The sequence below is a fragment of the Physcomitrium patens genome, chromosome 4 (genome assembly GCF_059467195.1).
Source record: "Physcomitrium patens ecotype Gransden chromosome 4, ASM5946719v1, whole genome shotgun sequence".
NCBI classification, from domain to species: domain Eukaryota; kingdom Viridiplantae; phylum Streptophyta; class Bryopsida; order Funariales; family Funariaceae; genus Physcomitrium; species Physcomitrium patens.
In genome coordinates this window covers 21,080,172-21,100,808 of record NC_143413.1, presented here as the reverse complement: position 1 = coordinate 21,100,808, position 20,637 = coordinate 21,080,172, and the positions used below count along the sequence as shown (strand labels likewise).

At 35.8% G+C, this 20,637-nt stretch overlaps 4 protein-coding genes across 6 annotated transcripts; 2 read left to right on the top strand and 2 right to left on the bottom strand.

Moving 5' to 3' along the window:
• Positions 1-533: 533 nt before the first annotated feature.
• Positions 534-3,328, bottom strand: LOC112280864 (uncharacterized). 2 transcript variants are annotated; one of them, XM_024516756.3, is made up of 8 exons: positions 3,194-3,328; positions 2,850-3,029; positions 2,492-2,642; positions 2,200-2,264; positions 1,951-2,014; positions 1,615-1,783; positions 1,245-1,370; positions 534-1,120 (listed from the first exon to the last, which is right to left on the bottom strand). In XM_024516756.3, the coding sequence occupies exons 2-8, from the start codon at positions 2,937-2,939 to the stop codon at positions 1,009-1,011; spliced, it is 777 nt and encodes a 258-aa protein (XP_024372524.1). In that variant the 5' UTR covers positions 2,940-3,029; positions 3,194-3,328; the 3' UTR covers positions 534-1,008. The 2 variants fall into 2 exon arrangements, with proteins under 2 accessions (XP_024372524.1, XP_073389226.1); XM_073533125.2 differs by having other exon boundaries at positions 3,169-3,308.
• A 100-nt stretch (positions 3,329-3,428) lies between these two features.
• Positions 3,429-4,266, bottom strand: LOC149989441 (uncharacterized). Its single transcript, XM_090250140.1, has 3 exons — positions 3,975-4,266; positions 3,811-3,872; positions 3,429-3,638 (listed from the first exon to the last, which is right to left on the bottom strand). The coding sequence occupies exons 1-3, from the start codon at positions 4,264-4,266 to the stop codon at positions 3,429-3,431; spliced, it is 564 nt and encodes a 187-aa protein (XP_090106266.1).
• Positions 4,267-5,407: 1,141 nt separating this feature from the next.
• LOC112280863 (chloroplast protein FOR GROWTH AND FERTILITY 1) lies at positions 5,408-8,110 on the top strand. Of its 2 annotated transcripts, none has more exons than XM_024516754.3 (3): positions 5,408-6,087; positions 6,835-7,190; positions 7,350-8,110. In XM_024516754.3, the coding sequence occupies exons 1-3, from the start codon at positions 5,965-5,967 to the stop codon at positions 7,807-7,809; spliced, it is 939 nt and encodes a 312-aa protein (XP_024372522.1). In that variant the 5' UTR covers positions 5,408-5,964; the 3' UTR covers positions 7,810-8,110. The 2 variants fall into 2 exon arrangements, with proteins under 2 accessions (XP_024372522.1, XP_073389225.1); XM_073533124.2 differs by having other exon boundaries at positions 7,329-8,110.
• Positions 8,111-10,658: 2,548 nt separating this feature from the next.
• Positions 10,659-12,676, top strand: LOC112281864 (large ribosomal RNA subunit accumulation protein YCED homolog 1, chloroplastic). The gene is made up of 4 exons (XM_024518822.2): positions 10,659-10,733; positions 10,947-11,361; positions 11,471-11,768; positions 12,131-12,676. Exons 2-4 carry the CDS (start codon positions 11,040-11,042, stop codon positions 12,603-12,605), a joined length of 1,095 nt encoding a protein of 364 aa, XP_024374590.1. The 5' UTR covers positions 10,659-10,733; positions 10,947-11,039; the 3' UTR covers positions 12,606-12,676.
• The last annotated feature ends 7,961 nt before the right edge of the window (positions 12,677-20,637 follow it).

Genomic DNA, 20,637 nt, shown 5'->3' with positions numbered 1-20,637 from the left:
TGATTCAGATATAATTAAAATATATATTTATATAGATATCAAAGAAATTAAAGATTTGATCAAAACACCATTGGTTATTCTTTAATTTTTGGTGTTACCAATACTGTCTTGGAAACAAGCATACAAATTGAAGACCAAACATATGGTTTCTAAAAGTAAATTGGCTTTAGTATATTCAAAGCCATTTCTAAAATATACATTATTGAATACATATTTTTAATGTTGACGTTGAATTTTCAATAGCTATTTTTAAAGTTATGAAAAAAATTCAAAACTTAACATAAGAAGAAATAAATAATAGTAGAATCTTATTTTTTAAAATTATTTTTAATAATTAAACAAGATTTCTATTATATGTTATACTTCAACTATTACATGATATTTTAAAATTAAATGGTTAATCCAGTACATCTTTGTAGGTACTGTTTTCTAAATTATCTCAACATGTTCTCCAAGTAAACATTCCAACAACCATCAAAAGCTGTTGCAAAAAATGGAACTAAATCTTGAGTCTATGACAATTTACAACCACATACACAAATCTCGTCATTTTGCACAATTCTTACTTCAAAGTTTTCAAACCATATTACTCCAGCGCACTTGATATTTTTTACACTAAAATCACTTATGAAATTTCAATGCCTAGACAAAACCTTCTCTTCGCATTCAACAAACTGAGACGCATTTCTTTTGGTACGTAATCAACTGTTTAACCCACTACAATTGCTAGTATTTCATTACAAACTTCCGTCCACAATGAGTTCAAATTCTAAAACCGTGTGTCGGTGGACTCCACTGACACCACGCCACCAACAATGTGTCGGTAGAAAACAATAGAGTAGCATGGACTGCGCCGAACTTCTTCCGAGCTCAGCTGTGCTTCGTCGACAGCGCTGCTCTTCACCTAAAACAGACCTAGTTTCCATATTTGAAACAGACCTAGTTTCCATATTTGAAACAGACCTAGTTTCCATATTTCTACATCGACATTAGGATAGATGATCGATATCACTGCGTCAGGGCTTTTTGCACTTTAGCGGGGACAGAATCCGAGACCAGAATGACGCTCCGAGACAGCAGAGCAATGTCGCGCTCCAGCTGCGAAAGGTTCTCCTCGTATCTGCATGGATCACATTCCAAGTCACTAAGATTATGCTTGGAATTTCTAGACACTTCGCCGTGGGAGATTCGATCTGTATTATCAACAATAGAATGCCAACATGGAGACGCTCATTGTTAGTCACCTTTCTTTGCGTCTTTTCTTGGATTCAATGTCCAGAACAACAGACATGCGTTGGTAACGCGCGTTCATGTCGGCCCACTTCAGCTTCAAGTTGTTCATCAGCGTGATCCGTTCCTTTTCATCTAACCTGCACCTCTCGATCAGGAAACAATTTCAGACAGCACAGGGTTCTCACTCTCTTGACCTAGATCCTGTGCTCTGAAATGTGTGGGTGGCATTGAAGGTAGGCTTCAGACTTGCGTTAACCTCGTACTGGCAGAATGCCTTGATGGAAAGGACCCATGCTCATAAGCCAGTTCACAAGCAAGGTTTGATTCGGCTTTTTTTTCAATTCGGGAGGGAATTTTAAGCAAGGTTGAAGCACGTCATACTTGCGAGTTCCTTTGTGTCCGCAATCCGCTGCCTGCTGTTCAAGATTGTCTTTGTTGTTTTGATTTGTGAGGGTCCTCATTCTGCTGGCCAAGTACGTGGGAACCGTCGCGAAACCCCGTCTTAGTGCGTACCTCTTGGGCTTCTTCGGACATTTCGATCTGTTCGGGCCTGCAAAGCTCAGTGCAGATGTTCAAGTGAGACATTACCAACGGTCACCAGCAAGAGTTGGGGGGGTGCTTTGATTGTTGATTTCTCGAACAAACCGACCGTACAATTGTTCTGCTCAACGAGGTGAAAAAATTGAAAAAGGTTCGGTTAATCAACTGAGTATTAACTGGAATGTATCATCTGCTCAGCATTTGTCTTGATATAGTCCATCATTTTGACCTTTCCATATGTCTGCATGCGCAGATTCGAAGTCTTGAATACGCTGTCTGAAGCTTTAGAATCTGACAGACTCTCACTACTGAAAAACGAGGGGTTTATTTTTTGACAAAAAAAGGAAACAGCACAACGCACGCGTCATAATGAATGAAGATTCCGGATGTTTTGATTCACATCTCAAATTACACGTCAAGACTTACCGGCCGCTCTTTTGGGAGATCGGGCTTCCTCTTCTCGTGCTTCGTGCATCGCAGTTGCACTGCACCTGTTTCAACGATATAAGTTAGATCTAGGCTTCGACAGAAGGGTGCGTGACATTGTGCTTAAACTGATTCGAATTCATCCTGAGAGGCTCTGGGGAAGTCAGATTGTTCTAATAGATTCTACACTGACCTAAAGTATATGAATAAGAATCCGCTACTGGTGACAAACAATTCTGAAAAAATAGTTCAAAAATAAACATTTGATGTTTAGCTGTCTAATTTATTCCACCGTAGAGGATCTGTGGCTCCTTCGAATGTTTCCTTAAAAAGTTCCTAGCGGAAGGCCTGAAGGATCCCAGGGGGCGTCCAAAGGTGGCCGCCGCTTTCAACCTCATCGTCTGCTTCAATCTCAAGGTGATTTCGTCCACTTTCCGGTCCCGCTGCACACCAACCTCTGAAAGCTTAGAACCCGCCCCCAATTCCCGTTTCATGCAACTAGATGGAACCAGTCCACACTTTTTTCTGAAACACCATTATGCTATTTGGCTAGTGAATCTGATTCCACCATCCTGTTAGTTGCATAGCTGCGCTGATTCGTACTGATGCTCAGCAGACGGAGAATACGAAAGAGAACTGCGGAGGCTTACAAGTTCTTTGGCAGACTGCGGGGGTGTAAATGCGTGGTAAGCCTCGGAGGGTTTGATAATCTTGTACACACTCTCATGAGAATTCCACATCTTGACTCCTGTCTTTAGTTATGGAAGTGATACGTATTGGATTCAGAGAGAAGGATTCCACTGTCGACGATTCATCCAAATGTCATTCACCTGTTTCCAAGGCAGCTTGTGAGCTCAGGTAGTTTTTGACGAGTAGCTCAACAAGTCAGTTTCAAAGGTTCGGAGAAAGTCAGCATAGAAACGCATGCAACAGGTCTTGCGAGGCCCTCAAACACCATGATAAACTCACAAGTTTTGGTGCCGAAATCTTATACCGAGAGTATCCTTGTCTCGTCATTCTGTCGAGCTTCCCGTTCATGTCAAGTTAGAGGACGTGGCCCAGCACCGAAAACAGGAGCGTGAGGACGAGGACTGTCAAGACTTAACCGTTTCTGACTAGGGTCCGAAGGCATACGAAATTGAAACATATCTCCAAGGTTGCGACACGAACCGACGTTGTTAGGTGCACTGCTCGATGGTCAGAGGAACGCATCGGTAAGCTGGCAACCGTCAGATATGGCGTCTCATCAGCCACAGGGGCTGTAGCCAACTATCTATGAAATGAACAGCCGTCGAGGACAAGAAGGACTCATGCAATCGAATCCAACCGGAAGACACCGAGTTGGAGTGGAAGAGATCGGTAGTTGTGGTTAATTCGAAGACCTGATTGCTGAGCTTAATTTGTAAGCTAACTGCACATGATCCGTTGATCACCACCACCTGCACCATAACTTCCACCAAAAACCCAAGTTCTCCGATACGAAGAGTTTAGCTACAAAATCATTTTCAGACCTATTGGTGACCTTTCAAAGTAAAAACAGTCAGGTTTGGTATTCAGTTGCTAACGAAATAATATCTTCGAAAACAATGTTCTGGTGCAAAGCGACACAACCTCTAACAAGCTCCCCTGCTTCGATGTCTTGGGATACCGCAGCCCACCTTTGTTCATAGTGCCTACAAAAATCACAGAATCAAAGAAGTTGGATGTCTGGATGATATTTTTTTGACTTAAGACGTCGAACATCTGGTTACAACCCATGAATCGAATGCGTTCACCTCTAGTTCCCCTGACAACAGCACATCTTTCATTAGGTGGCCGGGAGGGAAATGATAATGCTTCCATCGCTGCGCACCAGGCTGGGCAAACACCATTATGCGATTTCAGTGCCACAGTCTGCGCCAGAGCCGCGAACCGACCTGGATACAATCTTATTTCAAAAACTATTTTCGCGAGCTCGCTGCACAACGTCTGTCCGAAGGCCATTTTCATATTGTAGTTCCGTGTTTCCGCAGAAGAATCACGTTCCAGGGTTGTTACAGACCTACCCCAATCCCAACACAGCGACATGAAAAAACTGTCCCCATCGCGGTGTCTCTGCCATTCCAAAGGTGGAGATATGTCGCTTGGATGTGCAGGTAGTGCAAGAAAAAAAGTTCGTTGGAGGTCTGGTCTGCGTTTCTCTCTCGAGTTGATGATGACTCAGTAGGTTTTTTGGACGGCACTTCGGAGGAGGTGTAGAACTCAGCACACGATTCGCTGGAGTAGTTTACGGTTTCCGACCAGCAATGGCTTCACGTAGCGTCGGTCACCTTGCACTTGAGAGTCAGTTTGTGATCCTGCATTCCATTCAATTGAGTCTCGTGCGTTGATAACAGTAACTGGACAGTGAGGGTCTTTTGACTCACCGGCAGACCCAATTTGGTGAGTGTAGTTCAGGTCGATGTTGGGCGATCTTCATAATCTCTTCATCTCGATGTTGGATATTACCACATGCATATGTAAGTATTCTCTTGATGTTGTATAGTTTCTCACCATCTCTACACCTCACCATCGCACAGTTGTTCGCAATCGCTGCAGCTTGCTATTGGTAGCTGGCTGTCTTGCACTTATATTATCTCCTTCGTTTGAATCCTCTTTACTAATCTTTCCTTGAAAAAGCATCTACTTGTCAGAAGTTAAAACATCAACACGATTGCTTAGAGCATCTCCATGAGTGGATGCTTTGGTTGTGGCGGGTCAGATGGCTTTACACCTCGTTTTCTCACCTCCACATGTTAACGTCACAAGTTTCTGGTAGAACAGTCACTTTCAATCAAACTTCCATGTCTTACACAAATGCCTCAACTATCTTGACAACGCTATTTAATTTCTGCGCAGCCACCGATCTTTGAGTGCTGACAGTGCTGCCTTCAATTGAGCGGCTATGGCTTCGTTGATTGTGTGAAGTCAATACGAACCCTTCGCAACTAATTTGTTCGCAGGATACTCGAAGTTTGAAAGATATGAACTCAAGCCTGAACAGGGTACCCCCGTTTGCGTTTGTTGTGGTTTTAGGCTGCAACGACATGCCGATCGTGATCCCATTTCACAACTCACAAACTTCCAATCTCGGGCTGTTGCCGTTATAGGTTCAGCACGAAAAAAATAAAGAAGGAGAAGAACGAAGTTGGTACAATTCGCATTCCTGAGGACTTTATAACTCCCGGAACGTTAATAAAACTACCGGGGCATGGGAATGCTGGCTTTGACGACGATACGGAGAGCGCGAGGGGTTGGGTTTGGGGGCTTCAGAGAGGTTGATGCCATTTCATGGATTGAGGTGGGGTAGTCCAATGAGATGGGTGGAGAGCAACTGCGTATTTCCAGCAGAAAGGCACCAGCAGAAGGATTTGTAGGTTTTGCTTTTATAAGTATCGACGAGAAGCCAAGGATCTGTCATCATTTCTGCTTTTTGGGGTTTGGATAAGAGTTGGTGATATTGGGCGAGTTTGATTTCAAAAGATGAACTCGTCGAGTTGCGTAAGTAATGTGTTGGTGCGACTCGCCGGGAGCTACCAGGCACTTGCACTGAGGGCTGAGGTGTAGGGGAGGAGCTTCAGTGTGTGCGGGCGCAGCTAATAGTCGCAGCATTGCACCACCAACATTTATCTGAGTCGTCTTGGAAAGGTGGGTTCAGTCTTCGGCTAAGCTCATTTAGGAGGAGTTGCATTGAGGGGAGGCAGTGTAGGCTGAGTGTTTTGGTGCCCTCGGAGGAAGAAGAAGAGGATGGAGTCGAATGCGGAACACACTTGTATGTACAGTGCCGCTGCGAATGAAGGGCCTTCGGAGTCACAATCCTCACCTGATGCGCCGAAACCTAAGCACGGTGTCAATATGTTCGTCAAGCTGGTAGGATCTTCCCCTTCTACTGTAGCTTTTCTCTGGGGTTCTTCTTCAGGATTTTCCAACACGAAATAGATTTTGAACGGCAAGTCACGAAACGAGATTGCTTTCATAGATGATTTCGACGCATGCAATTGGAGCGTAGTAATGTTTCATAGAACCTTGCCCCCAAAGTTCGTCATTCTTGAAGTCGAAATCAAACTCCGCTCCAACGACAATTTTTCCTTTGCTTCAGAAAAGTGTACACCAGACACCTTACCATCTGTAAACCCTGCAGTCGAAGAGTAAGAGACTCGGCTTTCGCGGCCTTTTCATCACAAATTCCATATCTATGAGCAGGTTCGAGAGAGACAGTTCTTTCGTATATTAGATGCTCGATTGCTTGGTCTGGATGTTTCACAAAGTTTTTTTTTTTTTTTTTTTTTTTTTTTTGTTTCATCTTTTCCGGTGGTTCTACCTTCTCCTTCACTTTCTCATTCTGGTCAATGTCTAAGGTCTATTTGTGTAATTTTATTTTATTTCTCTCTTCTTCTGCTTTTTGGAGGTTGCAGGGTTTACATTTGGTTTTCTCAAGATTTATACGCTGTTTCTCACGAGTTGGTTTTGTAGTGCACTATTGGTTGCACACATTTTGAATTGTTCCGTTTTTAGATAGTGGGGTTATAATAATAATTGGAGCAGGCTTTACCTGAAAGAATATACAACACGAAAGGAGTGTGAACTAAAGATCGTCCCTTCGCTGTTTACACACAGATTCCGAGACTTTTACCAGTTGCAGTGATCGGAATTGCATTCTGGATAACAAAGTATCTGAATAGTACTCTTGCGGGTATCAAGGCACCAAACTTCGCAGTCGAAGGAGAGACTGCGCCAGGAGGGGCTTCACGTCAAGTGATTGCCAAAGCTGGAGGAATAGTTGCAAGTGCCTGGACTGGATTGGTGGCGGGTGGTCTGCACACATTAACAGGGCCTGACCATTTAGCCGCTCTTGCACCTCTTTGCATCGGCCGATCGAAGTTACAGAGCTTCTCTGTGGGCACTCTATGGGGCTGCGGCCACGATGCAGGTCAAATCATCTTCGGCATCATCTTCCTCCTGCTAAAAGACAGGTACGCCTCCACCAGGCTGACTCAAGCCACCGCCACCATAAGTTTCTACTGCCTCAAACCTGTCCTTCATGTATGTAGATGAGGACAAGCTCGGGTTTATTCCTCAATCTCTTACTCCTCTCCATTTTCCCACGTTAGCGTCTGCGCTTCTCATTGCAGGTTGCACCTCGACATCATCCACACATGGGCAGCCCGTGTAGTTGGACTTACCCTCATCACAATCGGAGGAATGGGAATCAGAGAGGCACAAGAGATCGATGCCGCGGCGTCAGTTTCAGCCGAGGGAGAAATGCCAACTGAACCCCTAAAGGTGACTGTTGGGTCCGCAACGTTCATCACCGGCATCGTCTACGGGCTCCAACCCGACGCGCTCTTGATGATCATACCCGCGCTGTCGCTACCTACGCGAGCAGCCGGGGCCGCATTCTTGAGCACCTTTTTGCTGGGCACAGTCCTGGCCATGGGCAGCTACACCGCCTTCGTGAGCTCTGTCAGCCAGGCCTTGCAAAAACGGGTCCCCAAGATAACGCATCTGCTCACTCTTGCATCTTCTTCAGTCGCCATAGCTCTCGGCACCGCAGTCTTGCTGGTCGAACCCTTTGGTTTCAGTCTCTTCTGATCCACCTTTTGCTACGAAACTTGCAGCTCCCACCTGCTTTGTCCGTTCGCAAGTGCCTGCTGATTTCGGCCATACCGTTGTTTCTTTTTGGAACAGAGAACACACATTCTTTCAAGTCTAAGATAGCTCTAGTATATAGACTATGGAGCTAGAACAGACAGTTACTTAGCACCATGATCGAGGTTAGTTATCGATCTTGCGGCTGTTTTTGCAGTTTACAAGGCTGTTGTTGTGACTTTTTGTGGTTGTGTTACTGGCAATTTGTTCGGTTTTCTGAAGCTTGAAGATTTTGTTTAGTGCATCCGTGGCTTTTGAAGTCAAGAGGTGAGAATAAGATTGCATGTTTTTGTGTTGAAAAAAGTGCAATTTCACATGTCAGAAAATATGCCAGAAATTCACCCTTTGTATGCCCCAAATGCTATGCAGATAAAGTTGATCTATTGTCCACTCCCCACTTCCTACCTATAGGATGGGGTATTTTCACTAGGTAGGCAACCTATTTATTTATGACCAATTCTAACATCCTATGGTCAGAAATAGGTCGGGGTTGGTTAAAATGATGTTAAGTTGTGAGCAATATATAAAATTCACTGTATTTGGAATGGGCATGCATGAACTATTGAAATTTAAATTTTGCACTAGTGGAGTTGCACACATAAGGTGGTTGATTATGTTTTGGTTATGTTGTGGGTGTGAAACGTGGTTGTAATCTTTAGAATTGCAAGGCAAGATTTGGGGTCGAAATTGGGTGAATGTGAGTTCAATTCAAATATAGTTTGTGTGACAATTGATAATCAAGGGAGCACACTTTCACAATTTGATTGCAAGACAAGATTTTGGATCAAGATTGGATGACTATGAAACGAAATTTGTAAACTTTTTGTATTATTGTTGGTGATCAAGTCAGTGTACCCACATGGCTCAATTGTGAGGCAAGATTCCAGATCAAGACTAGATGATTGTGAATTGAATTCGCACATTTCGTGTGGCAATTGCCCTTGCTATTGCCATGCATCAATCCAGCAAATGGCTTGTAATTGATTTTACAAAAAGATAATAATCCATCATTGGTTGGAATTGAATTGGTCTCTTTGTTGAAAATGGGTCGAAGAGAATCTTCAACAAAAACATTTATATAAATCCCATTTTTGGACCAAATTGTGTAAAAACACTTGGAATTGTCTTGATTTTTATTTCCCTCCATGAAGATTTTATTTTTATTTTTATTTTTACATTTGTTGAATATATGCTGAAATACTTAAGTTATTGGAAATGGGTTGGCTACCTTATGTGATTTTGCTTTGTTTGAGATGTTACTTCCACAAGAGAACACATTTGTATTTTTTTGAATTAACCATGGCTAATAATGAGTATGTGTTGCCATCCTTCCTCCCAAAGAGCCTTAAAAAGGAAACTTACATTTGAAGTTCTGTTATCAGTGATAGAATACATGATAAATACGACCCCTGTGTTTTTAGATACTTCATTTTATGATATCTGGACCGTTTGTGGACATTGTTACTGTTGTTTTGTACATATTTTATTATTAAATTTCTATAAATAGAAAATGCACAAAAAAGAGACTAAAGTAATGTTTTATGTGGAGTAAAGGGCATGTTTCATGTCCTTTTAAATTTAAAATGTTTTTGTAACATGTTTAAGATTATCGTATGCCATTTGGTTTGTATAAAATACTACTGTTTTCCGGTGGCTGCAATTCTCAAAACATGTAATGAACTAATCATTAAGACAAGAAATTTTTCTCCATACACAATTCTTACTTACAGGTAATTCATATAAACAAAACTTTGATAATCTGTTAATAAAATTTTGAAGGAAAAACCTTCGAAGTTTTCACACAATATTTTTGTGAAACCTTGATGAATTGTTACTTAAAAAAAAGTTGGAGTCAACATATAAATGCCTGAAAATTTCACCTCTTATAGTCGATTTTCGACCTAATATAAGAAGTCTGTGTGAAAAGGTTAAAATTGCATTAAAATCTAAGGGTTCTGAGGTGGACAAAGCTTTTCTCTTTATCGTGGATGATCCCCCACATTCAGCTTGAGATTTCTGAAAATAATCCATTCTACATTCATCGTCTCGTAATCCAGTTGGAGCCCTCAGGGATCAGGAGCACACAGGATCGAAGAAGCTCATCTTCAAAGCGCCCAGTTGTCGCTGGCGACGAAGCTCGTGACTTGGTCGGCGGCGCTTGGACGACATCATCCGCCATGGCTACTGCTTCCTCCACTTCTCTTCCTGCTGCTGCTCCTCAGCAGCCGAATGTGGATTCCGCGGTACCCACTTTGCATTGACTGCTCGTTTTTATCTGCTAAGTCGTTCTGTCGTTTCAATGTCGTAGATGCGAGGGTTTAGAGTTCTAATGTGTTTTTGTCACGGTTGGAGCAGTTGGGGTTGCAGGTGCATCAATTGGAAGTTGCCTGTGCAGAGCTTCAAAGTTTGCACGAAACTAGGGTAACGGTTTGTTTCCTTCTTTGAAAGGGATACTGGAGTTTGTCAGGAAGAGAATTTCAAGGTTTTAGATGTATGCTCGAGGGTTTCTGTTAGGTTGTATTAGTTTGAGTGAAATTTTTTGAGTGTATTTGTAATTTTTTTTCACGTGACAGGCTGTTTATGAGAAACGTGGTGGAGTCTTTTTTCGAACGACTGTGAAAGCAGCTACAAAATCTCAGCAAAGTGAGTTATCACTGTTGTCTTGGCCACGATTTCAATAGTAACATCCTCGTAATTATAATCCGCTACGGCAAAGTGAGAACGCTAAGTAATGCTCTTTCTTTGTTTGCATCGCACGATTATCGTAATTTTTTGGGGTGTTATCAATGCAGAGGAGTTGGAGAAAGTCAAGGCCCGAGTTAAAAAGGCAGCATCGTGACTAATTCTGAGCTATTTCTAGGCCTGCTGTAAGTAGCACTTGCTGTTTGTCTTCTTCGTGCAACTACAGCACCTGCTTTGAGCTCACAAAAATACGGTTCTTGTAGTATGTTCCTGGCGCATTATGTATTGCAAGATGTGCTAAGTATTCTTTCTCTCGGGATGATTCGGTCCACCTTGACTACCCGTCTCTGTCAGGTTGTGTACAGGTTTGAACCAACTTGTTCATGTCATGCCTGCAGGTTTCGCTGAAGTCGGTGCACTGGACCCAGATAGTATATTACGTTAGTCAGGGCTTCATATATTTGTTTTCTCTTTCTGAAATAATAATACCAATGGCTTCAGTTTCATTTCACCATCGACCAAGGTTGCACCATTTGTGTGCTGAGAGCTCACAACATGGTCGCTGCGAGGTAGCAAGTCGTGCATCTTCATATAAACAAGGCGGTTGGGTTAGAGTTTCTAATGTAGCATGTCTGGGAGTGTTGGGAACTTCGTGTTCAAGTAGACGTCAATATCTTCGTTGTGTTAATTCAAGACAGGACACCACAAGCAACGAGCGTTTTCGCGACAATAGTAATTTTTCACCAGCGTTGCGGCCATTTATCTCGCGAGGTCATACAAGGGTACTTCGTCAACACAATGCCCTTCCAGCCAGTAAGTATTTTTACACATACTGTTAGATAATAACGTCTGCAGGACTTACTGGTTTTGATATGTCGTAGATGGAAGAATTTTTCCAAATTATCTTATAAGGCGTGTGCAGATCCTGGTGTGGTTGAGGAAGAAGAGCAAGGTACTCCATGGGAAGGTGCCATCATCTTCAAAAGAAGCGCTGCACAGGCGCAGTTTGAATACGTGACGACACTAGAAAGGTTGGGACTTACAAGATTCTCATCTGATAAGGCGATGACTTTGGCCTTTGACATGGGGCTTGGAAAGGTAGAAGTGGACGGAATAGTTGGTACCCCTGTTCTTATTTCTTTGGACTGCTCGAAGGAAGGAAGGAACGATATTCGAGTGGATGGCATCATAAGAACAGCCCTGGCGTTGGTTTGCAATCGGTGAGTTGTTTCTAATGTCAACTGCTATAATCTAGCTTGCTTAGAACATGTAATTTTCTTGTTGTATTTTATTATAATTATCCCTAGAGTAGTTTATGAATACATAGGTCGTAGTAACGCTGAGCATTTCGTAAATGATACTGAACTGCGATTACTTCAAACATGCAATACAGTTGTGATGTCATTCAACTACTTATGATAATTATATTAGAAGAGGTGGAACTCCTCTATCTTTTTACGACCATGATATACTTCTGTTGTTCAGACTGATCTGTACAAACCTCAGATTAGTGCCAAATAGTTCTGTCATCCAAGATGCGCTTCTTAAGATTTTTTTTTGAGTGTTGTTTGCTTCTTTGCAGATGCCTTGCACCATGTGCTGAACGGATATTTGCATCCTTCAACCTTCTCCTGACTGACGCTCCTGTGGAAGAACCAACTCAACCAAATCTGGGCGTTGTACTTGGAGATAACCCTCACATATGGAGTGCTGAAGCCGATGATGACGCAGAGGCAGAGCTAGACATTGATTTGGATGACAAGCTTCATTTCCCACGTGAAGAGAAGGAGTTGGATATCTCAAAGTACTTGCGTGACACCATTCACCTTGAAATACCAGCGAAATCGTTGTGTGATAATGATTGCCCGGGCTTTTGCTTTGGGTGTGGTGTCAACCTGAACACTGATACCTGCCGTTGTGGGAAGCAGAAGAAGTCGAAGAACAATGTGAATGTTGAGGATTTGTTAGGTCTGAATAAGAACAAGGATATTTGGGGTCCTTTAGAACAGCTCAAGAAGCAGCTGGAGGAGCAGGACAGATCAGATGATTCTTTGTGACACTCGTTCGCTTCTTCCAATTCGCAGATCTTAAACTCGTCTAGCTTTGTGGCGGCGAATGATCTCCCTGATGAGTTGGTTTCATATGGTGTATGTTTTAGAATTGCTGAATGTTTTACGTTGCTGGAATTTTGTTGCTGAAAGATTGATTATATGATTAGGTCTCACTCTTTATACCTTGGCCCACTAGGGTCATGAACTTAAGCTGCGAGTTGGAACCCTTGTAGCTAGAGAAGTGCATGATTTAATGTCACGAGAGAAAGGAAGTTCAGGAAATTCTGTAGCCGGTGGGAGAAGGCTTGGAAAGTGGCCACAACAAAATAAGCTATGTTTGCGTCAAAATTAGCCCCATGGGTCCTAAAAGTTGAACATCATTTGGTCATTAATAAGTGACACATGGATGTGGTACAAATGGATTCGACAATAAGTAAAAGTCATGGAAGATAAGACAATGGGCAATATACATTTAAGATAAATAAATTGGACACAAATGTAGGAGTATTATGCAAAATATCAATAGCAATAATAAAAAAAAATAAAAGAAAAAATTGTTAATTTTCTCATCTAATGGGACAAAGGTTAGGTGGTTAGAGGTATGATATAATTGGCTACAATTCTAGGATTTTGTATAGTGGAATCACAAAAAATAGTCCTCCAAGCATGTAGTAAATAAGTTCTTATACATTAAAACAAGTCCAACAAATATTTTTCTAGTAGGATATTAAGATATTAATAACTTTTGTTTTTTTCTTTTCTTAATCTAAAGACTTATTTAGTACATGTCAAAAAAACAAAACTAAATAAAATAAAACAAAAATGTGAGAAGGATTTAATTTAAAATCTTAACTTAGTATTCTTGCACCTCTATAAATTGCACAAAATAAATTGCTATGAAGTTTGCTTGTGGTTCTTTCTTCATTATAAACAAAGCATAAATATAATTGAATTATAGAATTCATTTGTATTGTAAGTTATATAATGTTCAAATTCAACAAAAAAGTAGTAAAGTTTTAAGACCTAGAAATTCATTGTATTTGTATTTTGTGTGTTTAGTATATTTAGAATAGAATACAAATATACAATTTAATGTAACATATCATATTTCTGATTTTTTTAGTATCTAGTTATGTAAATTATCTTGACTTTGTCTTTAAGTGAATAATAATATAAGTTTTGTTATCATATAATTTGATATTATCATTAAAAAGATGCAAGAAATATGATATTTAGTCCAAAATGTACCTTAAAATCATTGTCATGCATTAATATATCATATGTATAATACATTTTGTAATTTTTAATCTATATAAATTATGCTTGTACTAACACTCTCATGGTTATGATTGCATCTTTAAGGTGCATGTGATAATGTTGAAAAATATGCCACAGAGGAGAAATCAAAGCTTGAATTAATACCTATTACAATTAAAAAGTAGGTGGAACAATCACATATACACACATACGCACACAAACACAACTAAAACAAAAAATAAAAGTAGTTCCAAGTATATAGAGATATTCAATAAAGTTAGGATCCACTAGATCACTTTTATTAATATTTCACAAAAGAAATTCTAAAAGAAGTACAATAATTCTATAGTAAGTATATTAATTAAGCTATATATTCATATTATAATAGTATAGTATTCTATAATATAAAAAAATTATATCACACTAATTTTTCATCTAAAAGCCCAATTTAAAAAAATACAAGTCTTCTTGGAATTTTAGAATATTTAACATAAGGAGATTTAAACAAGTCAAGGAACTCTAAGCCTCTCTTTCAAGACCTCTTATTAGATGTAAAATCCAAGTTTGACACTTATGGTGGCATCATGCTCTATAATATACTAAAGTATAGTTAATTATATTTTTAATATTTGTTATATATCAATATATCATCTACATAATATATTATGTAATTTGGAATCTATATAAATAATGTATGCACTAACATACTTATAATGATAAGTATGCATCTTTAAGATGCAAGAAATAATATTAGAAAATATGCCTCAAAACACAAATCAAAGCCTAGATTGAATTGTAGCTCAATATCTATATATCAACAACATGAATTCTAGATAAATAAAAAACCAATAGACTCTTGTATCACTCAAAAATATTAGAAAATCACTCAAAGATGGTATAACAATAAATTAGAATGGCTATTGCTGAAAATAGGAAGACTAGAAAGTCTTGAAATAAGACAAAAGACTAAAAAGACATTGATAAGAGTGAAGAAGGCTTCACTCTTGCATCCATATATATTATCTAACTAAGAGTTATATGACAACATTCTATAGGACCTTCAATACGTGTCCAACTTACAAGACACGTTTCTTAACTTTCAAGGTAAGTTTCTTATATGCATGCCACATTGTTAGCTTATATCACAAGCTATCCATACATACGATACATAGTTAATTTTTTAGCCAAGTTTTTAATCTACCAATAAATTATAAATATGTATAAAATCAAATATGTGTTTATAAAGCTATTAAGAAACTTTGCCATAATATTATATGAAATCAGTCTATATTTATTTTTCATCTAATACTTCTTATTTAAGTAATTATATATATCCATGATATTATCTCTTCTTTTAGGAACAAGTTCTATAAGGAGCATTCATCATATGTTCAAGAAGTTCAAGATGTAGCAAATTTTATTTGCCACATATTCTAATCTTTGTACCTTTTGAAGGTGGTTGATAGGTTCTTTTAGCCATACTAAGGTAGAAAGACGACTCTATTATTTGATCATTGTTATGGCCTTTGTAATTCTCTTCAAATAAAATATTTGAAATATCATCAAGATTCATTCCTACTTCTAATAAAATCACCAAACATTGGGAGTCTCTTTCAAGGTAATGATATCAAATATATTATATCTTATCATCTATTAAAAAAAACATGTCATTTTGAAGATCTTCATTTCTATTACGTTGTCTTAAAGATTGTAATAATTATAATGTCTTGTGTAATAAGTCAGCAAACAATAACTCTTGAATTGAATCTGTTGGCTATTGGTTTTTTTATCTCTTTAATGCTACAAATATATAAAAATTATAAAAAAAATAAAAATTAGAATACAATCTTCTATAGATCTTATTTTTTTTATAACAAAGATTTATTATTTTTTATCTTGATTTAGATAAATATCATTAATAAAAAATATTAATTTTTTTTGTTGCATTTATAAGATTTTTGGCAGGCTACCATGTATATTTATTAATATCATATTCATACCAATGAATAAGTTATTATAATCTATTTTGATATTGCTTTGAGTTTAAAACTTCTTTCACCTCATATTCTTGATTATTTTCTATTTTTATAAGAGGAAGTGGCATTTATCCTCTTTTCGAGATATTCATTATCTTATATGGTTTAAAAAAAGATACATAGAAAACATGATGGATATTCATAGACTCCGGTAGATGTTATCAATTAGCAATAAGATTGATTTGTTTTATATAAGAAATAGTTCAAACTTATGGTAATCCAACTTATTACAAGGACAAACAATTTTGATATTATAATAAAGTAACCATATCTTATTGCCAACGTGACATTGAGGTGGCTCTTTGCAATAGACATCATCATTGGTCTTTTGTTGTTCTTGAGCTTCTTTTAATTGGGCCTTCATTTTCATATGTAGCTTAGATAAACAATTTGCTTAATTTTTTGTTGTAGAATTATCAACTTTTAAGAATTCAAAAGCATTATATTATGGATAATAATCATAATTATTTAAAAAATATATTTATTGCATAGAAGAATGTATCCTATTATTATAAGAAAATTTTGCTAATGGTAAAAGAGTTATTCAATCATCTCATTGATAGTTGATGGTACACCTCGAATACTACTTCAAAATTTGATTTATGTTGTTGTATTTTGTAAATTTTGCTTAAGAATACATTAGGCACTTGGCTATGGAAGGTAAAATAGAACTTGCAACAAGAAGATTCTAAAAACTCTAATAAAATATTAAATAAATTTTAATTAAATTATAATTATATTAATAAATTTTTAATTATATTTAAAAAAAATTTAAAGAACTTATAAAAGAAATATAAAAAATCATAAATTAACTATATATATATATTTAAAAATATTAAAAATAAAAATCTTAATTGAATCCTAACCAAATCCTAATATAATCTTCAATGAATCCTAATAAAATCCTAAATCAATCGTAATCAAAGCTTAAAGTAATCTTTAATAAATCTTAATAAAATTTTAACCAATTTTGATCAAATTCTAATGAAATTCTAATAAAAATCTAATCAAATTCTAATCAAATTTTAATCAAATTTTAAACCAAATCCTAATCAAATCCTAATCAAATCTTAACCAAATCCTAATCAAATCTTGTATCCTATTCAAATTTTAGATCAAATCTTAATCAAATTTTAATAAAATTCTAAATCTTAACCAAATCTTAGACCAAATTCTAATGAAATCTTAATGAATCCTAATCAAGATTCAAACAAATCTTAAATCATACAACAAATTGAAATATCAAAAATTAATTATTTTTATACTTCTCAATAACTAGGTTGGAAATAAGTATAGAAAATTTGAAGAAGATTAAACATACCAAATAGATTGTGATTCTTTGAATCCTCTCCAATGTTGGTAGACATCCTTTTTTTATCCTAATGCCAATATTTCATAGCCAAAATTACTTAATTTCACCATTCAATAGGTTTCAAATTTTGCAAACTTATTAAAAGTCAAGTTTATTACTTGTCTGCAAAATATTTCTACAATCTAATTAGCAAATTGATGGATATCTTAGAAATCCTCACTAATCTTTTAAACCCTAATTTTTGAGACCTCAATAAGTTTGAGCTTCAATAAACTTTAAATAAACTATTAGATCAATCTTTAATCAATCTTTAATTAAATCTAAAAGAAGTTTCAAGTACTTGTAAAAGAAATATAAAAAATTAAAAATTAATCTTAATAAAATATATATAATAAAAATATTTAAAAAGTATCAAAAATAAAAATAATTATAAAATATTAATTAAATCCTAATGTAATCTTCAACAGACCTTAATGAAATTCTAAATCAATTTCAACTAAAATTTAATGAAATCTTAAGTTTTAATCAAATTTTAATTAAATATAAAATAAATTTTAATCAAATTTTAAATAAATCCTAATCAAATTCTAAATAGATTCTAAATCCTAATCCTAAATCAAACCTTAATGAAATCTTAAATTATAAAAAATTCCAAATAAATTCCAAATAAATTTTAATCAATTACTATAGCTATTTGAGACTTCAATAAATATTAATTGAATTATAGATTTTGACTAAAATTTCTTCTAGGCTTCAATTAATAAGTAAATAATAAGTAAATAATATTAAAAATACCATAAATATTATTGAAAAGAATCGAATTTACAAATTACAAGAAAAACTTCAAAATCTTCTTGGTTGTTGACTGCCCACCTTCTTCAACTTAAATGTTAATCTTTCAACACCACTTCCTCCTTCTTGAATGACTTAATTGCTTCAAAAATTGGATTGTGTTTATATATTTTAATTTTAATTATTTTCATCAAATTTTGCTTCAATCCAACTAATAGATACAATTAGATCTTTGAATCATTCATTAATTATATATCTCAAATTTTTGAGACTATAACCTAAAATAATCTTCATATACTTCAATCTAACTTCTTGATTGATTCCAAATTTTTTATATTTATTTATGTGATCTGTCAATTATGCTCTAAAATCTAAATTATTGTTATTTCTTTATTTTATGATAATTGAGCATGTTAAATTAGGATTTACATAAGTAGAATTTAGTTTTATAGAATTTTTAGGATTACAACCTTTGATGATATAGATCATATCATAACTCCTTGAATTAGGTTAATTATGACCAAAGTAATAAGAGTTAGAAAATTAAAATAGCAACTTAGTTAGTTTTGATAATTTAGAGGTTATTAGTCACTACTATGAGGATTGACTAAAAGCCTATGAGTTCACTTACAATCATTTCATATGCTTTAGAGTGAGTTAGAATTATAATTTTCTAAAAGATTTAGTGAAGTTTAGCAATGACAATTTTGAGATTTCCTCCAAATTCAACAAATTCAAATACAATAATGGTTCTTCTGATGAATGTAAGCCTTTTTAATACAATGGTGGTATTTGATTCATCCCTTGGAGTGAAGAAAATAAGATCAGCACCCTCTTCTTCAAAATACAAGTGGAGCAATGAAATTCTCATTTTGAAAAAATTTACAAGAATTACCAAGATTCTTGTATGTAAAAACTTTCATAAAAATTACAATTTAGCATGGATTGAGGCATGTGAATAATTGATCATAGCATGAAAAGGTGTTTTGAACACAAAGGTGAAGTTAGATTTATCTTAAAGTGCTTTCTTGACCACTAATAAGAGCCATCAGCCTTGGTAACAAAATTGGCTCTTCAATAAATAAAAGCCATAGATCTACATTAGAGATCTTAGAGATCAAAGGTGGAGATGTGGCTGCCCTCCTACAAGCCACCACTCAATTATATAAGACTGGCTTGGTTCCCCAAGCCCTCTCTCTCTCTTCTTTTGATGAAGGGCAAAGCCTTTGAAAATTTTGGCCTCAAATCTTAATCTTATTTTATTTAATTTTTTAATTTTTTAATTTTTAATCACATTGTGAATTTTTGGTTGTATATGCATGGATCTTGAGTAGTGAATGATGGTTATTGGATTTTAAGACCTAGGTCATTGTGGTAGATAGCCCCCTTGGCCTCCCAAATACCCCAAGGGATTAAGAGCCTTGGATTTCTCTCAATCAATCATTCAATTTTTTGAGTTTCAATATTAAATAATTTTTTTAGTTTTAGCTTTTGGTGTTAGCTTTCCAACAAGGTAAGGTTTGCTTTATTTGGAGTAAGGGCAAAATTTTGGCAGAATTTTGAGTGTATAAGGGTCAACTGCCTTAGCAGTTTAGATCACCTACTTTTGAAAAGGCCTTTCTCATTGATTCCTATTTGGATTATTGTGAAATTTTGGTAATAAGTGCATCTTTAATCTAAGCTTCTAATGAAATAAATTTCACTAAATTTAAAGATGGATTGAATTTTTTATTAATTTTCAGGTGGACGGAGGTTGCTTGCCTTAATAGTCTAGGTCATTCAATTTTGAAGGAGTATTTCTTGCAGCTAAGGTACTGGATTGAATTTAAACTTGTTGGAATAGGAGTGCCTTTAAGTTAAATTTTCAACAAAATAAAAATCATTCAAGTTGAAATTAATCACAATTTTTGGAAAATTTTGGAGTAGAAAGGATTTGTTGCATTCAATTCTTGGACTTTATCAAAATACCTTTGCTTTTATCTCTTTAGTCACACTTTTAATTTTATTTTTATAGTAATTTATAACTTTTATATTTTAAATTTTAGATTTTAACTTTTAACTTTTAATCTTCTTTCTTTTATTTTTTAGTTTTTACTTTTAATTCATCCTTTAAGATTTTTTTACTTTTATTATGGATTAATGGTAATAATTTGATCAATTACTTTTACCATCAATTATTTAAGGAATAAAAATTTATAAGTTTTAAATAATTAATTAATTATTTATTTTCATCAATTATACTTTTATATTTATATGAAAATTAATAATTAAGGATTATATAAATGATCTTGAATAAACCATTGAGATTTAAGTGGAGATCATGTAAATAGCCTTGAAGATTATAGTAATTTCATTAAATCTTTTTTTAAAATTAATATTGGTAACCATTGCTTGAAAGGCTTAAAGTTAATTGAATTCTTAATACTAAGATTTAAATCAACTTAGTAATTACACAATTAGAGGTTCTTCTATTCCACCTCTTGAACTTATTGGTAGCATCAGTTTCATTGAGTAGTGAAATTTGGACTAACAAATTACAATAAGCACAATAATAAAATTTTCTAATTTTTATTTATATATATACTATAAAACTTAAAAAATCTTGAAATTTGTAAACTTATTTTATTTCTCAAAAACTAAA

Excerpts from the sequence above, each read along its gene's own strand:
- LOC112280864 (XM_024516756.3), bottom strand. The coding sequence starts at position 2,939 with ATGTGGAATTCTCATGAGAGTGTGTACAAGATTATCAAACCCTCCGAG. Across the intron at positions 2,015-2,199 it reads ATCTCCCAAAAGAGCGGCCG|ACATATGGAAAGGTCAAAAT; the intron begins GTAAGTCTTGAC and ends CTGCGCATGCAG. Across the intron at positions 1,371-1,614 it reads GGACACAAAGGAACTCGCAA|GTTAGATGAAAAGGAACGGA; the intron begins GTATGACGTGCT and ends CGAGAGGTGCAG.
- LOC149989441 (XM_090250140.1), bottom strand. The coding sequence starts at position 4,266 with ATGTCGCTGTGTTGGGATTGGGGTAGGTCTGTAACAACCCTGGAACGT. Across the intron at positions 3,873-3,974 it reads TGTTGTCAGGGGAACTAGAG|GCACTATGAACAAAGGTGGG; the intron begins GTGAACGCATTC and ends TGATTTTTGTAG. Across the intron at positions 3,639-3,810 it reads AGCAGGGGAGCTTGTTAGAG|GTGGTGGTGATCAACGGATC; the intron begins GTTGTGTCGCTT and ends GTTATGGTGCAG.
- LOC112280863 (XM_073533124.2), top strand. The coding sequence starts at position 5,965 with ATGGAGTCGAATGCGGAACACACTTGTATGTACAGTGCCGCTGCGAAT. Across the intron at positions 6,088-6,834 it reads TCAATATGTTCGTCAAGCTG|ATTCCGAGACTTTTACCAGT; the intron begins GTAGGATCTTCC and ends GTTTACACACAG. Across the intron at positions 7,191-7,328 it reads TTCCTCCTGCTAAAAGACAG|CGTCTGCGCTTCTCATTGCA; the intron begins GTACGCCTCCAC and ends TTCCCACGTTAG.
- LOC112281864 (XM_024518822.2), top strand. The coding sequence starts at position 11,040 with ATGGCTTCAGTTTCATTTCACCATCGACCAAGGTTGCACCATTTGTGT. Across the intron at positions 11,362-11,470 it reads ACACAATGCCCTTCCAGCCA|ATCCTGGTGTGGTTGAGGAA; the intron begins GTAAGTATTTTT and ends AGGCGTGTGCAG. Across the intron at positions 11,769-12,130 it reads CTGGCGTTGGTTTGCAATCG|ATGCCTTGCACCATGTGCTG; the intron begins GTGAGTTGTTTC and ends GCTTCTTTGCAG.